The sequence below is a fragment of the Etheostoma spectabile genome, chromosome 12 (assembly GCF_008692095.1).
Source record: "Etheostoma spectabile isolate EspeVRDwgs_2016 chromosome 12, UIUC_Espe_1.0, whole genome shotgun sequence".
Lineage (NCBI taxonomy): Eukaryota > Metazoa > Chordata > Actinopteri > Perciformes > Percidae > Etheostoma > Etheostoma spectabile.
The window spans coordinates 2,680,763-2,696,204 of NC_045744.1; the positions used below are offsets into that span (position 1 = coordinate 2,680,763).

At 37.4% G+C, this 15,442-nt stretch overlaps 3 protein-coding genes across 3 annotated transcripts in view; 1 reads left to right on the forward strand and 2 right to left on the reverse strand.

Moving 5' to 3' along the window:
- LOC116698854 (eotaxin) overlaps window positions 1-1,491 on the forward strand; it is a 13,755-nt gene extending 12,264 nt beyond the window's left edge. Inside the window, exon 4 of the mRNA XM_032531064.1 lies at window positions 1,481-1,491. The gene's annotated coding sequence lies outside the window, so the exon portion shown is untranslated. The remainder of the gene's footprint in view (window positions 1-1,480) is intronic.
- Window positions 1,492-1,806: 315 nt separating this feature from the next.
- LOC116698855 (C-C motif chemokine 2) lies at window positions 1,807-2,670 on the reverse strand. Its single transcript, XM_032531068.1, has 3 exons — window positions 2,432-2,670; window positions 2,178-2,286; window positions 1,807-1,968 (listed from the first exon to the last, which is right to left on the reverse strand). The coding sequence occupies exons 1-3, from the start codon at window positions 2,589-2,591 to the stop codon at window positions 1,839-1,841; spliced, it is 399 nt and encodes a 132-aa protein (XP_032386959.1). The 5' UTR covers window positions 2,592-2,670; the 3' UTR covers window positions 1,807-1,838.
- An 11,387-nt stretch (window positions 2,671-14,057) lies between these two features.
- Window positions 14,058-15,442, reverse strand: part of ccl20l (C-C motif chemokine 20-like) — a 1,741-nt gene continuing 356 nt past the window's right edge. The window contains exons 2-4 of the mRNA XM_032531892.1: window positions 15,283-15,403; window positions 14,447-14,524; window positions 14,058-14,319 (exon numbers count right to left, since the gene is read on the reverse strand). Of these exons, the coding sequence (XP_032387783.1) occupies window positions 14,199-14,319; window positions 14,447-14,524; window positions 15,283-15,403 (320 nt within the window). The 3' untranslated portion in view covers window positions 14,058-14,198. The remainder of the gene's footprint in view (window positions 14,320-14,446; window positions 14,525-15,282; window positions 15,404-15,442) is intronic.

The window sequence follows — 15,442 nt, forward strand, 5'->3', positions numbered from 1 at the left end:
CTGACACACAGTCCTGAGTCCTGATATATATATATATAAAATAGCTTTGTATACACATTGTATGAAAAGTATTAAGTATTAACAACAAATAAATAAAATATTGCACAATGATGAAATGAAATGGTTAAATGTTTCAGCTTTTAAAAAATGGTTTGTGTATATCAGTGTTGTAGTACTCGCCATCAGTCTGGGTTTAAAGATGGGTTTTGGTTCCACTTTTTGATGTCTGGATCTGCATTTTTACTGGCTCTTGTCTCAGACTCAGAAAAAAAGAGGACTCGGGATTTCATTTCAAGACCGGTCGAGACCACAACAGCCTTTCAAAAGACAGATGAAGAAAAATCGTACTTGTTTTTTGGGGGGGATTGTGGATCTTTTAGACTAATTTGAGGTGTGCCTATGGTCGGCATTTTCCACATTTATTGTGGCACCCAGTGCGGGACTTGCACTGGTCTGGTCTTGACTTGGTCTTAACCCTTCCAAGTCAAAGGTCTTGTCTCATTCTTGATGCACTTTGGTCTTGGTGATGACTTGAATGTGTGTGAATGGTGAATGGTTTCTATGTAGAAGTGAGTAGTCGTTAAGACTAGAAAAACGCCATACAGTCCATATGTTACAACTGTAACTATACATTGTAGACATATACTTATATTACATAGTTTATCGTACATCATTTTTGTACTGGGTTTGTGAAATAACCCATTGTAATGCAACATAAACACAAAAGCATTACCATGGAGTTCATTAGACATATTGATATGTTGCAGTTATAATCAATAATTAATATCCAAGAATTATGTTATGGGGTATTAGAATTTCACACAGACTTCTGTTTTAAAATAATCAGATGTCATTATTAAATGATGTACTGTAGAGTAATACAGACCCATCAAAGTAACATTTACAATACTAGAGTACATTTACTCAAGTACTGTACTAAGTACGCGTATTAGGTACTTGCATACCACTTTTACCTCCTCTATGTTTTACTACAAATTAAAAAAGTATGGTTTAAAAAGTATGATGCAATGTTACAGATATGAAATTAGCTCCACCACAACAACAGTAACATGCGTGTTACACATTGACGCATCATCATTACTGAAATATTAATGCAAGATATAATAGTGTAACACTAACAGGGGGTATTATTCTGCATTGGGTACTTTTCCTTTTGATACTTTATTGCTAATAGTACTTACTTACATACTTTAACGGAATTAAAATGTAAAAGTAATGCAGGCAGGAATTTTAAAAGTATTCTTACAGCGTGGTATTCATACTTTTACTTCAGTAAAAGCTCTGAATACTTTTACGTGAATGCGTTTTTTGGACCTTCTCTGACTCAAGACTCTTTACGGTCTTCCACTCTCCAAGAGACGGGACTTTAAAGTACAGTACCATGGTGGATCTCTGTGTTTTGGTGTTTTTTTTTAATGGAAATAAAGTACATAAAGAGATGATATAAGAAGAGAAGAAGAAGATGACTCTAGATGCTGAGATACCAAATGTAGCTTTTCTCCATACACACTCACAGTAATCGATTCTACAATTTACCATAACCAGACGTAGCCATCACATTGTCAACGCTTTTATTAGCTTATGTCACTCAGAATTATTACCCATTATTTACATATCTACATTCATAAAAAAAAACACCATTTCATTGAAAACCATACCTAAAAAGGCAAATATAATAGATATCATTTCACTTAACTAACATGAGATTATTACTTTGCAGAAAACATTCAAAGGTCTGCTGAACTCAAACAATAGAAAGGAGGAATTGGGAACTATGGCTCTGGGAGTATTCATTTCAACGTTGCTGTCTTATTGTGTTAGCGACGCTGTTTGCGTGAGATCATTTGTTGGATTTGCCAGTTTTTTCCGTCCAGGTAGGCCATGCTGGTCTGGGTCCACATGGTCTTCGGGTTCGAGCAGATCCTGATGTTTTTCAGCGTTGTAAATCTATTGGAAAACACAGAAAATGCACATTCAGTCACATGTTGCAGCCGTTTGGAAAAGATTATGAAAACTAAAGAAAATCCCAAATTATTACGGTGGATTCGGAAGTACAATGCATCACAGCATACATATAGTAAAATCTTGGTATCAAAAGATCAAAATATGCAAAACATGCACGGAAAATCCAACGTTAAACAGATTGCATGACTTACACCACTGCATTTATGGGGCACGACGATTTTGATTGTTTGTAATAGCTCCTCAGGTTGTCTCGGTGGATTTGAGTATTTGTGTGTTGTCGACAACAACTGCCTATCCCACCTTTGAATGAAGACACCATCCATTATCATCATCATCATCATCATCATCATCATCAACAACATGTTTCCCATAATCATGAAATGAAACATCATATGCGAAACATCACACAAATGAACAAACGTACAAATCCTCACACGATTCTTACCTTGAGCCGAGGCTGTGGACATCATCACGGCTACGAGGAGAAGCGAGACGAAGGCGAGACTAGTCATGGCGTGCATCTGGCTGAGACAAATGTGATGCGTGTATCTCTGTTTCAAGTCCTTTTTAAGCCCACCGACACAGGCCACTTGCAAGATAAGCATCTTGCACCCACAGATATGCACACGGCTGGAAAGTAGAGTACAGATTTCCTCCCACAGCAGCTCATCGTTGTGGTCCTGGCCCCTTTACACAATCATAACTCGAGGTCCGAGGGTGTCAGTAGATGTTCCACTCTGAGAGATTTTTATCTTGGCATGGGGTATTGTAGTATTGACAATTGAAATTACTTTTTAGAAAGTATCTGGAAAAGCCACACCTGTGATATCAAACACTTAATCTTGATCTTTAATTAGATAAACAGCACTAAGCAGAAACTCTGCTTCACTGCATTTATTTTAATGGATCATTTCTACACAAATCAGAAACCCAGATAGCTTTATCTTGTTGATGGTGAGTTTAAAAGGTTTACACGGACATGTTGGACCTAGAAAATATAACACAAAATGCGAAAACGTTCTAGCTACAAAGGTCATGGTCTAGTCCCGTCACTTTCTACTAACACAAGTTTTCTTGGTGGGTTTTTGAGGTGAGCGTGTCTTTGTGCTCCTGTTGCTGGCGTTCTCAATTGTGCGACCACAGTGCATGCGCAAATACATGCACAGATACACCACACCATGTTGTTCATTTCTGCTGAAAGCCACTTCAGGAAACGCATTGTAGTCTGAATTATTTTTAGGTTGGAGTCCATTTGAGTAAGAGTAAAAAGTGATATACATGTTATGAAATAAATGCTAACCAAATTCAGTTTCCTGTTCATGACTGGGACATTCAATTTGGGGTTTCTGTGATATTTTCAGTGACAGTTGGTTGAAAAGATGTTGTAAACTGTGGGTATTACATGCCATATGTACGGTATATTTTGTAAACATGTCTTGTGAAATGAATTGTAATTCAATGTGGGATGTGCCATATGTTTGGCATTCCATTTAGCAGTGTGTAGCTTTTTAGAGATAAGTAATCATAAGAAATGACCTCCATTATCGCAACTATCTGCTCTCTACCAATCTGTCAGTGTACTTTGATTAGAGAAAGAGACAAATATGCCGAAAATATAGCTTATGTAACAGGTCAAATTGTTTAGAGAGACAAGAGAATTATTGGAAGAGAAAGGCATGAGTGTTCAAATCCTACATGTCTCAGTAAGTTTTGAGGTCTGATAAAATAAAGAGAAAAACACAAATATTCCAAATCAATACATACAATACAAATAGTTGAAGAGAAAAGTTGTTTACATGTGTTTTATCTTTTTTTCCACATGCTAAACTATGACTATTTTCGATATACTATACTATGGCTTTATTTGATATAGTATACTTTGACTTTTTATCACTTTTTTTGACATATTATAATATGACTTTCTTATCATTTTTTTTTAAATTTTTTACACTATGACTTTTTTCAACATACTATACTATGACTCTTTTATATCACTTTTTTGACATATTATAATATGACTTTTATTATCATTTTTTGACGTTCATCTAAGACTTTTTTCAAATACTATACTACTCTTTATATCACTTTTTGACATATTATAATATGACTTTCTTATCATTTTTCTTACTATACTATGATTTTACCACATTTTGACAATTATAATATGACTTTCTTATCATTTTTTGACTTTCCATGCTAGACTTTTTTCAAAATACTATACTATGACTCTTTATATCACTTTTTGTGACTATTATAATATGACTTTTTTATCATTTTTTTTAACTTTCTATACTATGACTTTTTTCAACTTACTGTACTGTGACTCCTTTATATCACTTTTTTGAGATATTATAATATGACTTTCTTATCATTTTTTTCTGACTGTACTATGACTTTTTACCACTATTTTGACAATTATATGACTTTCTTATCATTTTTTTTTAATTTTTTACACTATGACTTTTTTCAACATACTATACTAGACTCTTTTATATCACTTTTTTGACATATTATAATATGACTTTCTTATCTATTTTGTTTTACTTACTATACTATGACTTTTTACGACATACTATACTACGGCTTTTTTTGACATAATATACTATGATTTTTTGTCACTTTTTTGACATGCTACACTATGACTTTTTAATAACTCTTTTTCAACATGCTATACATACCGTGACTTTTTTATCACTTTATTCAAAATACTATAATATGACATTGTTATCACTTTTTTTTGACATTTGACATTTAAAATTTTTGGGGGATTTACTATGCTATGACTTTTACGACATACTGTGCTTTACTAAAAAAACGAACCACAAACATGGCTACTTTGTCAGATCGGAGAGCTTAGAGGGATGAGAAAGGGATTGAAAGTCAGAAGGTTCAGTGTGTGAATCCTACACTAAAGAGAAAAACTCAAATATGTTAAAAAATATGTACACTTTTGTGTCAGGTCAGACAGCTTAGAGGGATGAGAGAACCATTGGAAAACAAGGGTCGAGTGTTAAAGACATTCAACGTTAAGGTCCCATACCACGGCACAAATATGCCAAAAACAATGCTCTGGTGTCAGATAGTCAGATAGACTAGAGACATGAGAGAACAACTGAAATACAGAAAGTAATGTGTTGAAGCCATTACACTGATTTTAGTTTTACCTGCTTCACATGCGTGTCATTTATAATCATACTGTCATATGTCAGATAATACTGATTACAATTACTGTCGATCGTGTTGATGTGATGCTGTTGGTGATGGTGATGAGGATGGTGATGATGATGACGTCAGGGGGGTGTCAACTCTATATTTAGACCTCGCCTGAGCCAGCTGTGTGTGTGTGTGTGACTAGAGAGTGTTTAAAACAAGTTTATTTATGTTGCTGTTGCAGTTATGAAATAAAGAAACGGACCATCGTGACACTACGAACGACTGACCACCCCTACGTAATGTCTTCAAGTCCTAAGTGTCTCAGTGAGTTTTGAGGTTCAACATGCTAATTAAAAGAGGCTAAGGACGAAAAAATACACATACGTGTCAGGTCAGATGGTTATAAGACATAAATGGAAAATGGAAGGTTGAACTCCTGTACTGTGCAACTGGTTTCAGGAAGAATAATTAAAGTAATAAAGAGTACAAATACATGAAAAGTTGTGTTCCTGTCACTCTCTCTTATCACTTTTCTCAACATACTGTACTATGACAATTTTTGACATGCTATACCATGATTCTTTTACATCACTTTTCTCAACATGTTATATTATGACGTTCTCATGATTTTTTTTACTTACTATACCATGACTTTTTACGACATACTACACTGTGACTCTTCTTGACATATTATAGTATGACTTTCTTTAAATTTTTTACTTACTATACTGTGACTTTTTTCGACATACTATACTATGACTTTTTATCACTTTTTTAACATATTATAATATGACTTTCTTATCGTTTCTTTTTTTAACTTACAACACTGTGACTTATTTCAACATACTACACTATGACTTTTTTTCAACATACTACACTAGGACTTTGTATCACATTTTTGAACATACTACACTAGGACTTTGTATCACATTTTTGAACATACTACACTAGGACTTCCGTCACTCAGTGGTAAGCACTCCTGCGTAAGCACCAGCCAGGAGGCCCTGTGAACTCTGACCCCAGATCGATTCCCAGCCGGGCCGCGGCTTTTTAGTGTATGGTCTTCTTGACTCTTTCTGACATACTGTACTCTGCCTTTTATCACTTTTTTTGACTTTTTTTAATCACTTTTTTCATGCTATACAATGACTTTTTTCAACATACTGTAACCTACTATGACTTTTTGATCACTTTTTTCCACATACTATCCTGTCTTTTTCATGACTTTTTTCCACATACTATACTATGTCTTTTTTCCACATACTATACTATGTCTTTTTCATTAATTTTTTTCCACATACTGTACTGTGACTTTTTTCCACATACTATACTATGTCTTTATCATGACTTTTTTCCACATACTATACTGTCTTTTTCATGACTTTTTCCACATACTATACTATGACGTTTTTCAACATACTATGACTTTTTTCCACATACTATGACTTTTTTCCACATACTATACTATGACTTTTTCCACATACTGTACTATGACTTTTTCATGACTTTTTCCACATACTACTATGTCTTTTTCATGACTTTTTTCCACATACTACTATGTCTTTATCATGACTTTTTTCCACATACTATACTATGATTTTTTTCCACATACTGTACCATGACTTTTTCATGACTTTTTCCACATACTATACTATGACTTTTTCATGATTTTTTTCACGTACTGTACTATGTCTTTTTCATGACTTTTTTCCACATACTATACTATGTCTTTCCTCTTTCCCTGATCCCAACCGGTGTCCCCCCCAGAGACCGTGGCTTGTGTCCCGGTACATGGCATGTTGTTTCCCCGTTCTTCTTTCCCTAAACCCAACCGGTGCCCCCCCCAGAGACCTGGGCTTATGTCCCGGTGTGTGGAATGTCGTGTCCCCGTTCTTCTTTCCCTAAACCCAACCGGTGTCCCCCAGAGACCGTGGCTTCTTTTCTAAAATTGATGCATCCCATACGTAGTGACCAGCACAAAAACACTACGTTGTCAGCAACACGAAAAAGTAATGAGTATGTGCACATGTATCAATAGATTAAAAATAACATGACAATTTTAACTAACTGCCGTTAGACTGTGTTGTTATATGACACTGCTACATAGAAAAGAGAATGCAAAACTTAAATGAGATCAGACACTTTTAAAATGACAAAGGAAGTGGAATATTTTTGGATGGGTCCATTATGTTTAATTGATTCTATACTGTCCCTCCTCAATGACTCAATGAAAGTCTGTTATTATGATGTAAGAGTTATGGCTGAGATATGTCCCTTAGTTGTGTAGGCTTAAGATTGTTCTATGTATAAGTATTGTACTATATTGTTGTCTCATTTGGCAGAAGCCCATTAAGAAAATGATACCAGAGAAGAATAGGTCCTCACACAACCGCAGTTACAGTCTGGATTTCATCGTTTAGATAAAAACGTATGAATGAGTTTAATAAAAAAAAGGAGAACTTTCTTTTTTCATTCACAATTCCGAAAGGGCTTTCCATGTTTCGCAATTTTATCTTCATTTCAGTGAGGTCAATCCCACCGTTCATGCTTCCTTCCTCATCTTGAGTAATCATTTCTGCTTTTCAATGAATTTTGAAATTTCATTCAGCAAATCCAGTAAATACATTTCTGTGTAATTCAATATCAGCTGACTGCTGCCAACAGCTCCTGGCGGTTGTAACCGTCTGCTGTATTAAACTATGTGTTTTGAAAAGCATTATTACAAACCATATTTACATGCAGTTTTTCAGATTTTTAGAACATATACATATTTATTTACTGATAGTTTTCTGAAGAGTGGGTGTCACTATTCATCTGACTGTGGATTGTATCCCAAACATGGTTGGCTGTTATGTTATTAACAAGCACCATCGTTGCAAACACAGAAAAATGAAAATACAATTTGAAATATTAATCAGATGAATTTCAAACTACAAATTGGGGGAGGACAGAGTAGGGCTCACTGACAACTTTCTCAAGCCTTCTTGTTATATAGATCATAAACCTGTGATAATAATAATTTGAGGGGCTAACCAGGATTGTTGATTGATAATAATGACAGGGATTTCCTCACTGGGCGCTGAGATTGATAGATGTTAAAACTATACATTAAATATAATCTCTTTTATTACAGTAAATATGTGCTCTACATGTACCTAGTTGAATGTTAATAACATGCACACAATTCTCAGGATTAGCCCCTTAGGTCCCCTACTGCATATGAAGGTCTGCTGTGTTACCTAGTAACCTAAAACACCAGCGTACATTTCTGAGAAACCCACAGCCACACATACATCGATATTTCTGAGTTATGAGCAGTTCATAGCTTATGCATAGCAGATGCCACTTTCCCCCCTGCAAGCTTTCTGCAAAAAAACTAAAAAATAACTGTCTTCCTAGTAAGGCAAGGCAAGGCAAGGCAGCTTCATTTACATAGCACATTTCAGCAACAGGGCAACTCAAAGTGCTTTACACAAAATCAGTTAAAAATAAAAACATTGTAGCACAATAAGTAGCGCAATAAGATAAGGGCATGGCTTTCTTGAGAAATTAAGCTTTGGGCATCCCATCATTTTTTGAAGGCTTATTTTAGAGTTTATTCCTAGTAATTAAGTAAGTAAGTTATCCCCAGGTTCCTAGCATTTTGGTGCCATTTATTACTGTGAATTTGTTTTTAATAGTTTTAATGGCAGCAAGGAACCTGATTCTTTAGGTGTTTTTTTGGCTTGTGGCAGCTTTTCTTTAATGCTGCAAGAAAAGGGAAGTAAAAATAACTCTCTACTTAGTTTGTGGTAAATCAGACATTCAATGTATCAAGGAATACAATTTTACTTGCAAAGTCATTTTGATCTTTTAAATTATGTGAATTGAGAGATCTAACTAAAAGGACGGAGCATGCGAGGACAAATGACCAAATTGGGGCGGAGGATGCTCGGAATCTGCGGTGGAAAGCCTGAGGATCTCCTTCCTTCCCCTTTTCTGTCTCCTGAACTGACTTGACAGATAAAAAGGAGGGATAGAAAAAGACGAAGATGACACATTGGGTAGAGTGACCAGCACGTGATGCTGCCTTTACATTTTTGCTGAACTCAGCAAGATTTAGTAATGCAATCATTCAAAACCCACTTAGAAATTATACTGCAGTCAACTAGTCAGGTTAAAAAAGAATGTAACTTCTGATACAGAATATTAGGAATGCCCATACTTCATTCAATTAATGCATGGGTCCTCTTGTCTAGTGTACCTTAATCAGGGCCCTATGGGCTGCAGTGTATCCCAGCATGCATTGTATGAGAGCAGCTTGTTCTCATAAACCATACGTTCAAAAAGATATGAAAAGATAAGTACTGTAATTTGTATGATTTCCATGTTTTTTGTTGCCGTGCGCACCACATTGACTGATGCTGCACACAGGACTTTCAAGCCAGGGAGCAGAGTTTGCTTCCCGGGGAAAACAAAAGACTTTCACTCGGGAAATGTGTTACTTGGGAGTGTTAATGTGTTAATACAAACCACAATCTTTTTTCCTAATCTTTACTAGTTGTTTCAGTCCCTAAAATTTAACTTTTGTTGCTGCATAACGCTCACTTTTTCTTGCCCAAACTTAACCTTAATGTCACTAGCATGGACCACGCCACAACCATGTTTTAGTTAAAGATTTAATAAACATTATGGATGTGCAGATAGATAAATTGATGTGGATGTTGTCTGATGGCTGGTCTGGGAGGATGTATGATGACTGGGTGGAGGAGACTCAAAGTGGGGGTTCCGTTTCGGAAGCAGTTTTCGCCTGAGTAGTTTAAAGACCCCCAGACGGTACCTAGAGGAGACATGAGAGAAATGTGCAGGAAGGGATGAGGGGGAAGATGGATGGATGAAGGATAGGGAAAAGGAGGGCGGGTCAAGCAATCAGAACACGAGCCTGGCTGGGCAGCATGGCATATGTAGGTCTGTCTGGTGATTAGAGGTGGGGTTTTAGGCGTGGCCCCGCTCCTGAACCTAAGTTAACATATTAACTTCATCCCCACCGAAATAACTGACAGTACCTGAATCACGAACTACCGCTGACCTGACGGAGCACCACAACCAGCAGCTCGTGGTGTTCTGTACCCGGCGCACAGTCACTTATTCTCAGGAAACCGAACCACCAACGACCGGCAGCTCGCGGTGCTCTGTACCCGGCGCACAGTCATCTATTTTTGGGTAACAAAACCACCAACTATTGCTGACCTGACGGAGCACTATGCAAAGCACTCTAGTGGCTAAACACATCTTCTAACTGCCGCTGTTACAGAGGTCTGTAGCCGCTTTACAACCCTCTGTAGCTGCTGAAACAGCTAGCAACTGCCACTCTGTAGCGCATTACTTTTTGTACAATATTCTACGAACCTCTTCATAGTAATGCGTTGCTGAGAGTCTGGGAACACCTTGGACAGGATGCCAATTCACCAAAGAGCTAACATTTGTAGACACAACGACACTCAACATTGCCATGTGTAGGTAATTCAATTGCAATTCAAACTTGCGTGTCTTTGGACTGTTGGAAGAAACACCCGGAGGACAACAGAATGAATGTAACGATATTAAACATAAGCTAAACCTGCCAAAAATCCACTAAATTTGTAGATTTTAACATCATTTTTTTTAGTTTGTTTTTTATACATCAATGCATTTAATATAAATGCATGGGCTTTAGAATGGTTGCACTGTAGCCTTCTTCTGAGTAAATGATGAAATCACAAAAAAGGAAATAATGATGTTGATGACAATGCCCCCCACCCTGATGGACAATTTATCCGGTTACTTTGCCCTGGTTCCTCTTTTCAGGGTATAAAGCCTCGAGGTCCGGTCCGAGGACATCAGTCGCCTCCCTCAGCCAGATCAGGCATTCAGCTTCTGCAAGGAACCTCTGGAACATCTCACGCAGTAACCATGCAGCTGTGCATCAGAAGTCTGGCATGCCTGGCTCTCCTGGCTGTGGTTCTGGCAACGACAGCAACGGCTGGTAAGTCGCCCGTCAGAGGTCCTGCACCGTATCACACTACTAGCCTGCTCCAGGACTGCGAGAGTACATAAGAAGTTGTAACCTGCCATGCATGTTTGAAACGTTTGACTTCTGATTTAATGCTCTCCAACACCGTCTGCATTTATTCGTGTTTGATGAAAGATGGTTATGTTCATAACAACCATTCCTTGTTTGATTTCTGAAATACAGAAAAGAAGATAACCAAGTGCTGCACTAAGGTCAGCGTCTCAGACATCACCGCTCCCATCTTGGGCTACAGGATCCAGAGGAAGAACCTCCCATGTGTCCGCGCCGTTGTGTAAGAATCACTTCCTAATTTTAAATTACAAGAGTTAGTTAGATGTTAAACAGGTGAAAAATTGAAAGTTCTTAATGAAAATGAGATATTTTGATGGATTTTTGTGAATCTTTTTTCTCCCCCTGCCAGATTTAAGACCGCAGAGGGAGAAGTCTGCAGCCACTGGAAACAGGACTGGGTGTTTGAGAAGATCAAGGAGTTAGAGTGAGTCAACCTTTGTTATCTCAGTCAGTCTTTGGTATTCACCATATCTGCTAGTTGGTTGCTTCAGATATACCAGAGAAGTTCTCAGAAGGACTTTTAAGATTAAGTTTTTGGGGCTTTTCCCCTTATTATAGTGGCAGTAGATAGACATGAAAGGTGGGAGAGAGATGGGGGATGGCACGCAGCAAAGGGCCGCAGGTCTGATTTAAACCTGGGCCACTTCAGGACCTCCAACATGGGGCGAACGCTCCTACTCAGTGAGCCAGAGGCCGGCCCACAAACTGGTATTTTAAATGCTATCTCTTGTTTTGTGTCTTACAAACAGGGAGGCCCGCAGAGGACAGAACAACACTACTACTGCCCCTACAACCTCCAGCAGAAAGAACAACACTATTTCTGCCCCTACAACCTCCAGCTCTTAGAAAGGACTTCTCACCAGTATCACATATCTAGAAAAAAATGTCTTGAATTAATTTAAAATATTTAAAATGCTTTCTAATGTTGTTCTGTGATATTTAATATTTATTGCTAGCGCTATTTATTTGTCTTTCCATTTTCTTAATGCTTTCCTATCTGTGTTATTTCTTCAGCTGTCGTTCAGATTAGCAGAGATAAAAGAAACGGCATGATGTGCATAACAGTGTAATGCATCTGAGAGATGTCTGTTGTTTGCTACAAAATAAAAGTTCTTGTCATCTATCCACATGTGTCATTGGTTGATATTGGAAATCATAGGTCACTGTGCTCATCAAATAACCATCAAGATCTCATGATGTAGCTGGCAGAGGCTCAGTTTTTGCAGATCTATTGTGCCATCTAGTGGGGATAAGAAATGACTTCAGGACAGTTTGGATGAGAGGAGCGTGTCATCGACAGAGTCACCTTGTCTGACTGGAGCATCAACCCCTCTCGGTGCTGATCCGAAATAGCACACGAGTCCGCCTCCTGTCAGTCAAGTCATGCATTTGCATGAGCTTGGGGCGGGGGGGGGGGGGGGGGGGGCGGGGGGGGGGGGGGGGGGCAGGACACATCATGTACAACAGTTTTCAGAAACCTTCCAGCAGATGTGCTGCCAGCATCCTCTTCTGAGTGCTCCAGGCACATGTGTCACATAACACACACCATGCATTGTTTGTTTTCTCTTATCATTATTATATGTATATATATATTTTCACAAGATACATGATGGAATAATGTTACATATCACAGATTGTTTAACCCTTGTGTTGTCTTCTTGTTGACCTCTTTTTTCTGTGCTTTTTTCCCCACCACTAACACCAACACACTACACCTTTTTGAAACTAACGGTCAATAAACTTCATTTATGAAATTATATCTAACTTTTGAGTTAAAAAGAGGGAATTACAAAATATTTTTTTGACGAATAGTCAGCTTCCAGAGGAACGTATGTTGAAGTCAAGTCAAGATACTGTTTTAAAACCATTTTAATCAGGAGAGACATGTTTATAGATATGCAAATAAGTTTCAGAGGAGTAGAAAGAGATTTTGAAAGCAGGGTTGTGACTCTGTGATTGGCCCTTGCCATTTGTGTATGATTCGGATTGGTTAAGCAGGAACACCTCCAACAGCTGAATTGATTTAGGAGTGCATTGATTGTACATCTTGAAAGAAATTACGCTGAGCTACATTGTAGTTGTTGTTTTCAAATGCTATCAAATTGAATAAAAACACCCAAAATTCAATGAAAGTAATGAACTGATTCTTCATTTTACTTGCAGAGCGTGGTATGGAACCATCCATGTCATTTTTGTGAAATTAGGTTGAAAGAAACAAAAATTTCTGATATAGAAACTTTGAAAACTTTCAGGTCCAATTTGATCCGAGGACAATACTAGGTTAAAGAAATGTCCTATTTTCAGTGGATTTTTCATCACTTTTTATAACTTTTTTTAACATGATTGTAGATGCAATACTTAGCTTAAAAAATAATAATTGTAAATAAAATCGCAAATTTGATTTTTCCCCCCAGATGGTTCAGCCCTAATATTAAGGAGCTTTCCCATCCAGAGTCAAGTTATTGAATGCTTCTTTAAAATGTGTTTCAAGTTATGTTTAAAGCAACAACAAAAAAAGTTGTCCAAAAATTAGCATTTCCACACTTCAGTGAGACACTGTTGTAGTTTGATGAAATGAATATGGACAACAATGTTGGAGTATTATTAAGTAACTTTATTTGGTTGCTATTGGCATATTTCAGCATAATAAATTGATTAAGCAGCCGATTCATAGCAGGCAATGAAACATCATAGTCCCAAAAGCATGATTTAAAAAAACTCATCATGGCTAAGCACACAGACTACATCAATAGTTTCAAAGCTGCTCTCAGGTTCCCCCTAGGTTATGATTATATGCTGATGATGTGTATGTATGTTTTGTTAAGAGTAAATATCCCCAAATGTGACTGGATTATACTTAATTCAATTCCTCTCAACTGTTACCTCAAATTGGCATTTCTATAACACAAACGATTCCATTACAGATATCTTTTTTTAAATCACAACCTGGTTTTTGCTAATAGAAAGCTTCGGCGCTGTTCCGGATGGTTTCTGTGGTACTGCCGAAAGATCCTCCAGCTTCTCTGTTTCTTTCTCCTGCAGCAGAGCCGGGCCTGGACATCTTCCTTAGTTTGGAACTATAAAGAAGTAAGAGCTTTAACTCACAATGCCCCCGTAAAAACAAGAAATCCCTGGTTCACACACAAAGCTTGTCCAGATTTTAAAGAAACTAGTTGGAATTTAAAGTGAGTGGGAGTCTCATACCTGAGTAGTTCCAGAGTTTTCCTCACCCACTCATCCCTCCGTGTAGCACATATCTCATGCTTCTTAACAGTGTAGAAACTACAATGGTGAGAAACATGATCAGACAGAGAGCATTATATTGTAGTTTAGTTTATGAGTGTGTATGTGATACCTGAGTTCCAGTACTGATACTGAAACAGCACAACTTTGATTATTTATTACCACAAAAGCAACAAATTAAGCCAAGTTTATCAAACGGATCTCTATTTTAATTTGTCTTACAGTAACACAATTGCAGGAACTTCAAATAAGTCTAAAATTGTATGATTTATAACATGAAATATCTGATCAACCATTAAGTAAGCTAGACTTCTGACCAAGTATTCAGTCCCAGCTCTCAGTACATTTCGATCGTTATTCAAAATGTATTGAGGTTTGATACCCATCTTTAATGTGTAATTAGATTTTGTCAATCTTAAAGCCTAGACAGCTTGCGTACAAATCATTTATAAACATAATTTATGGAGATATGGTTCAGATCAGACAGCTGCCTCCTAGTTGCGTGAAATCCACAGACATTAGCTTTGACAGTAAAATGTTGTGGTAGATGAGATGAAATGGCTTATTTTTACGGCTATTAATTCCGCTGAAACAAAGTATTAATGATGCTGCATTCCACAAAAAAAATTACCAGCGTCTTTTGAATACTTTAGAATGAATCCAATCAATGTGATTTAGTTAGACTTCACCGACCCTCTCACAGAGGTTTGACAATAACATTCAAATATCATAGTCAGCTATTCAGATTGAGGTTGGCAAGGTTGGAGTCTCGGTGCTTTAGTAGGTGCGAGTCTTACATGATGGCCTCGATGTGGCAGTTTTCCTTGGTGGTTTGCTCTCTGAAGCCCTTTATACGCTGGAAGGGTACTGGCTTTCTATTGTACCTCGTACAGCAGGCTTTGCCCATATGGGAACCCACTGCACGCACACACAAACACACACACACACACACACACA

What these genes read in the sequence shown, in the direction of transcription:
- LOC116698855 (XM_032531068.1), bottom strand. Translation starts at nt 2,591, where the DNA reads ATGCTTATCTTGCAAGTGGCCTGTGTCGGTGGGCTTAAAAAGGACTTG. An exon ending in GTCCACAGCCTCGGCTCAAG is followed by an intron (nt 2,287 to 2,431) that starts GTAAGAATCGTG and finishes CTTCATTCAAAG; the next exon opens with GTGGGATAGGCAGTTGTTGT. An exon ending in TGCCCCATAAATGCAGTGGT is followed by an intron (nt 1,969 to 2,177) that starts GTAAGTCATGCA and finishes GTTTTCCAATAG; the next exon opens with ATTTACAACGCTGAAAAACA.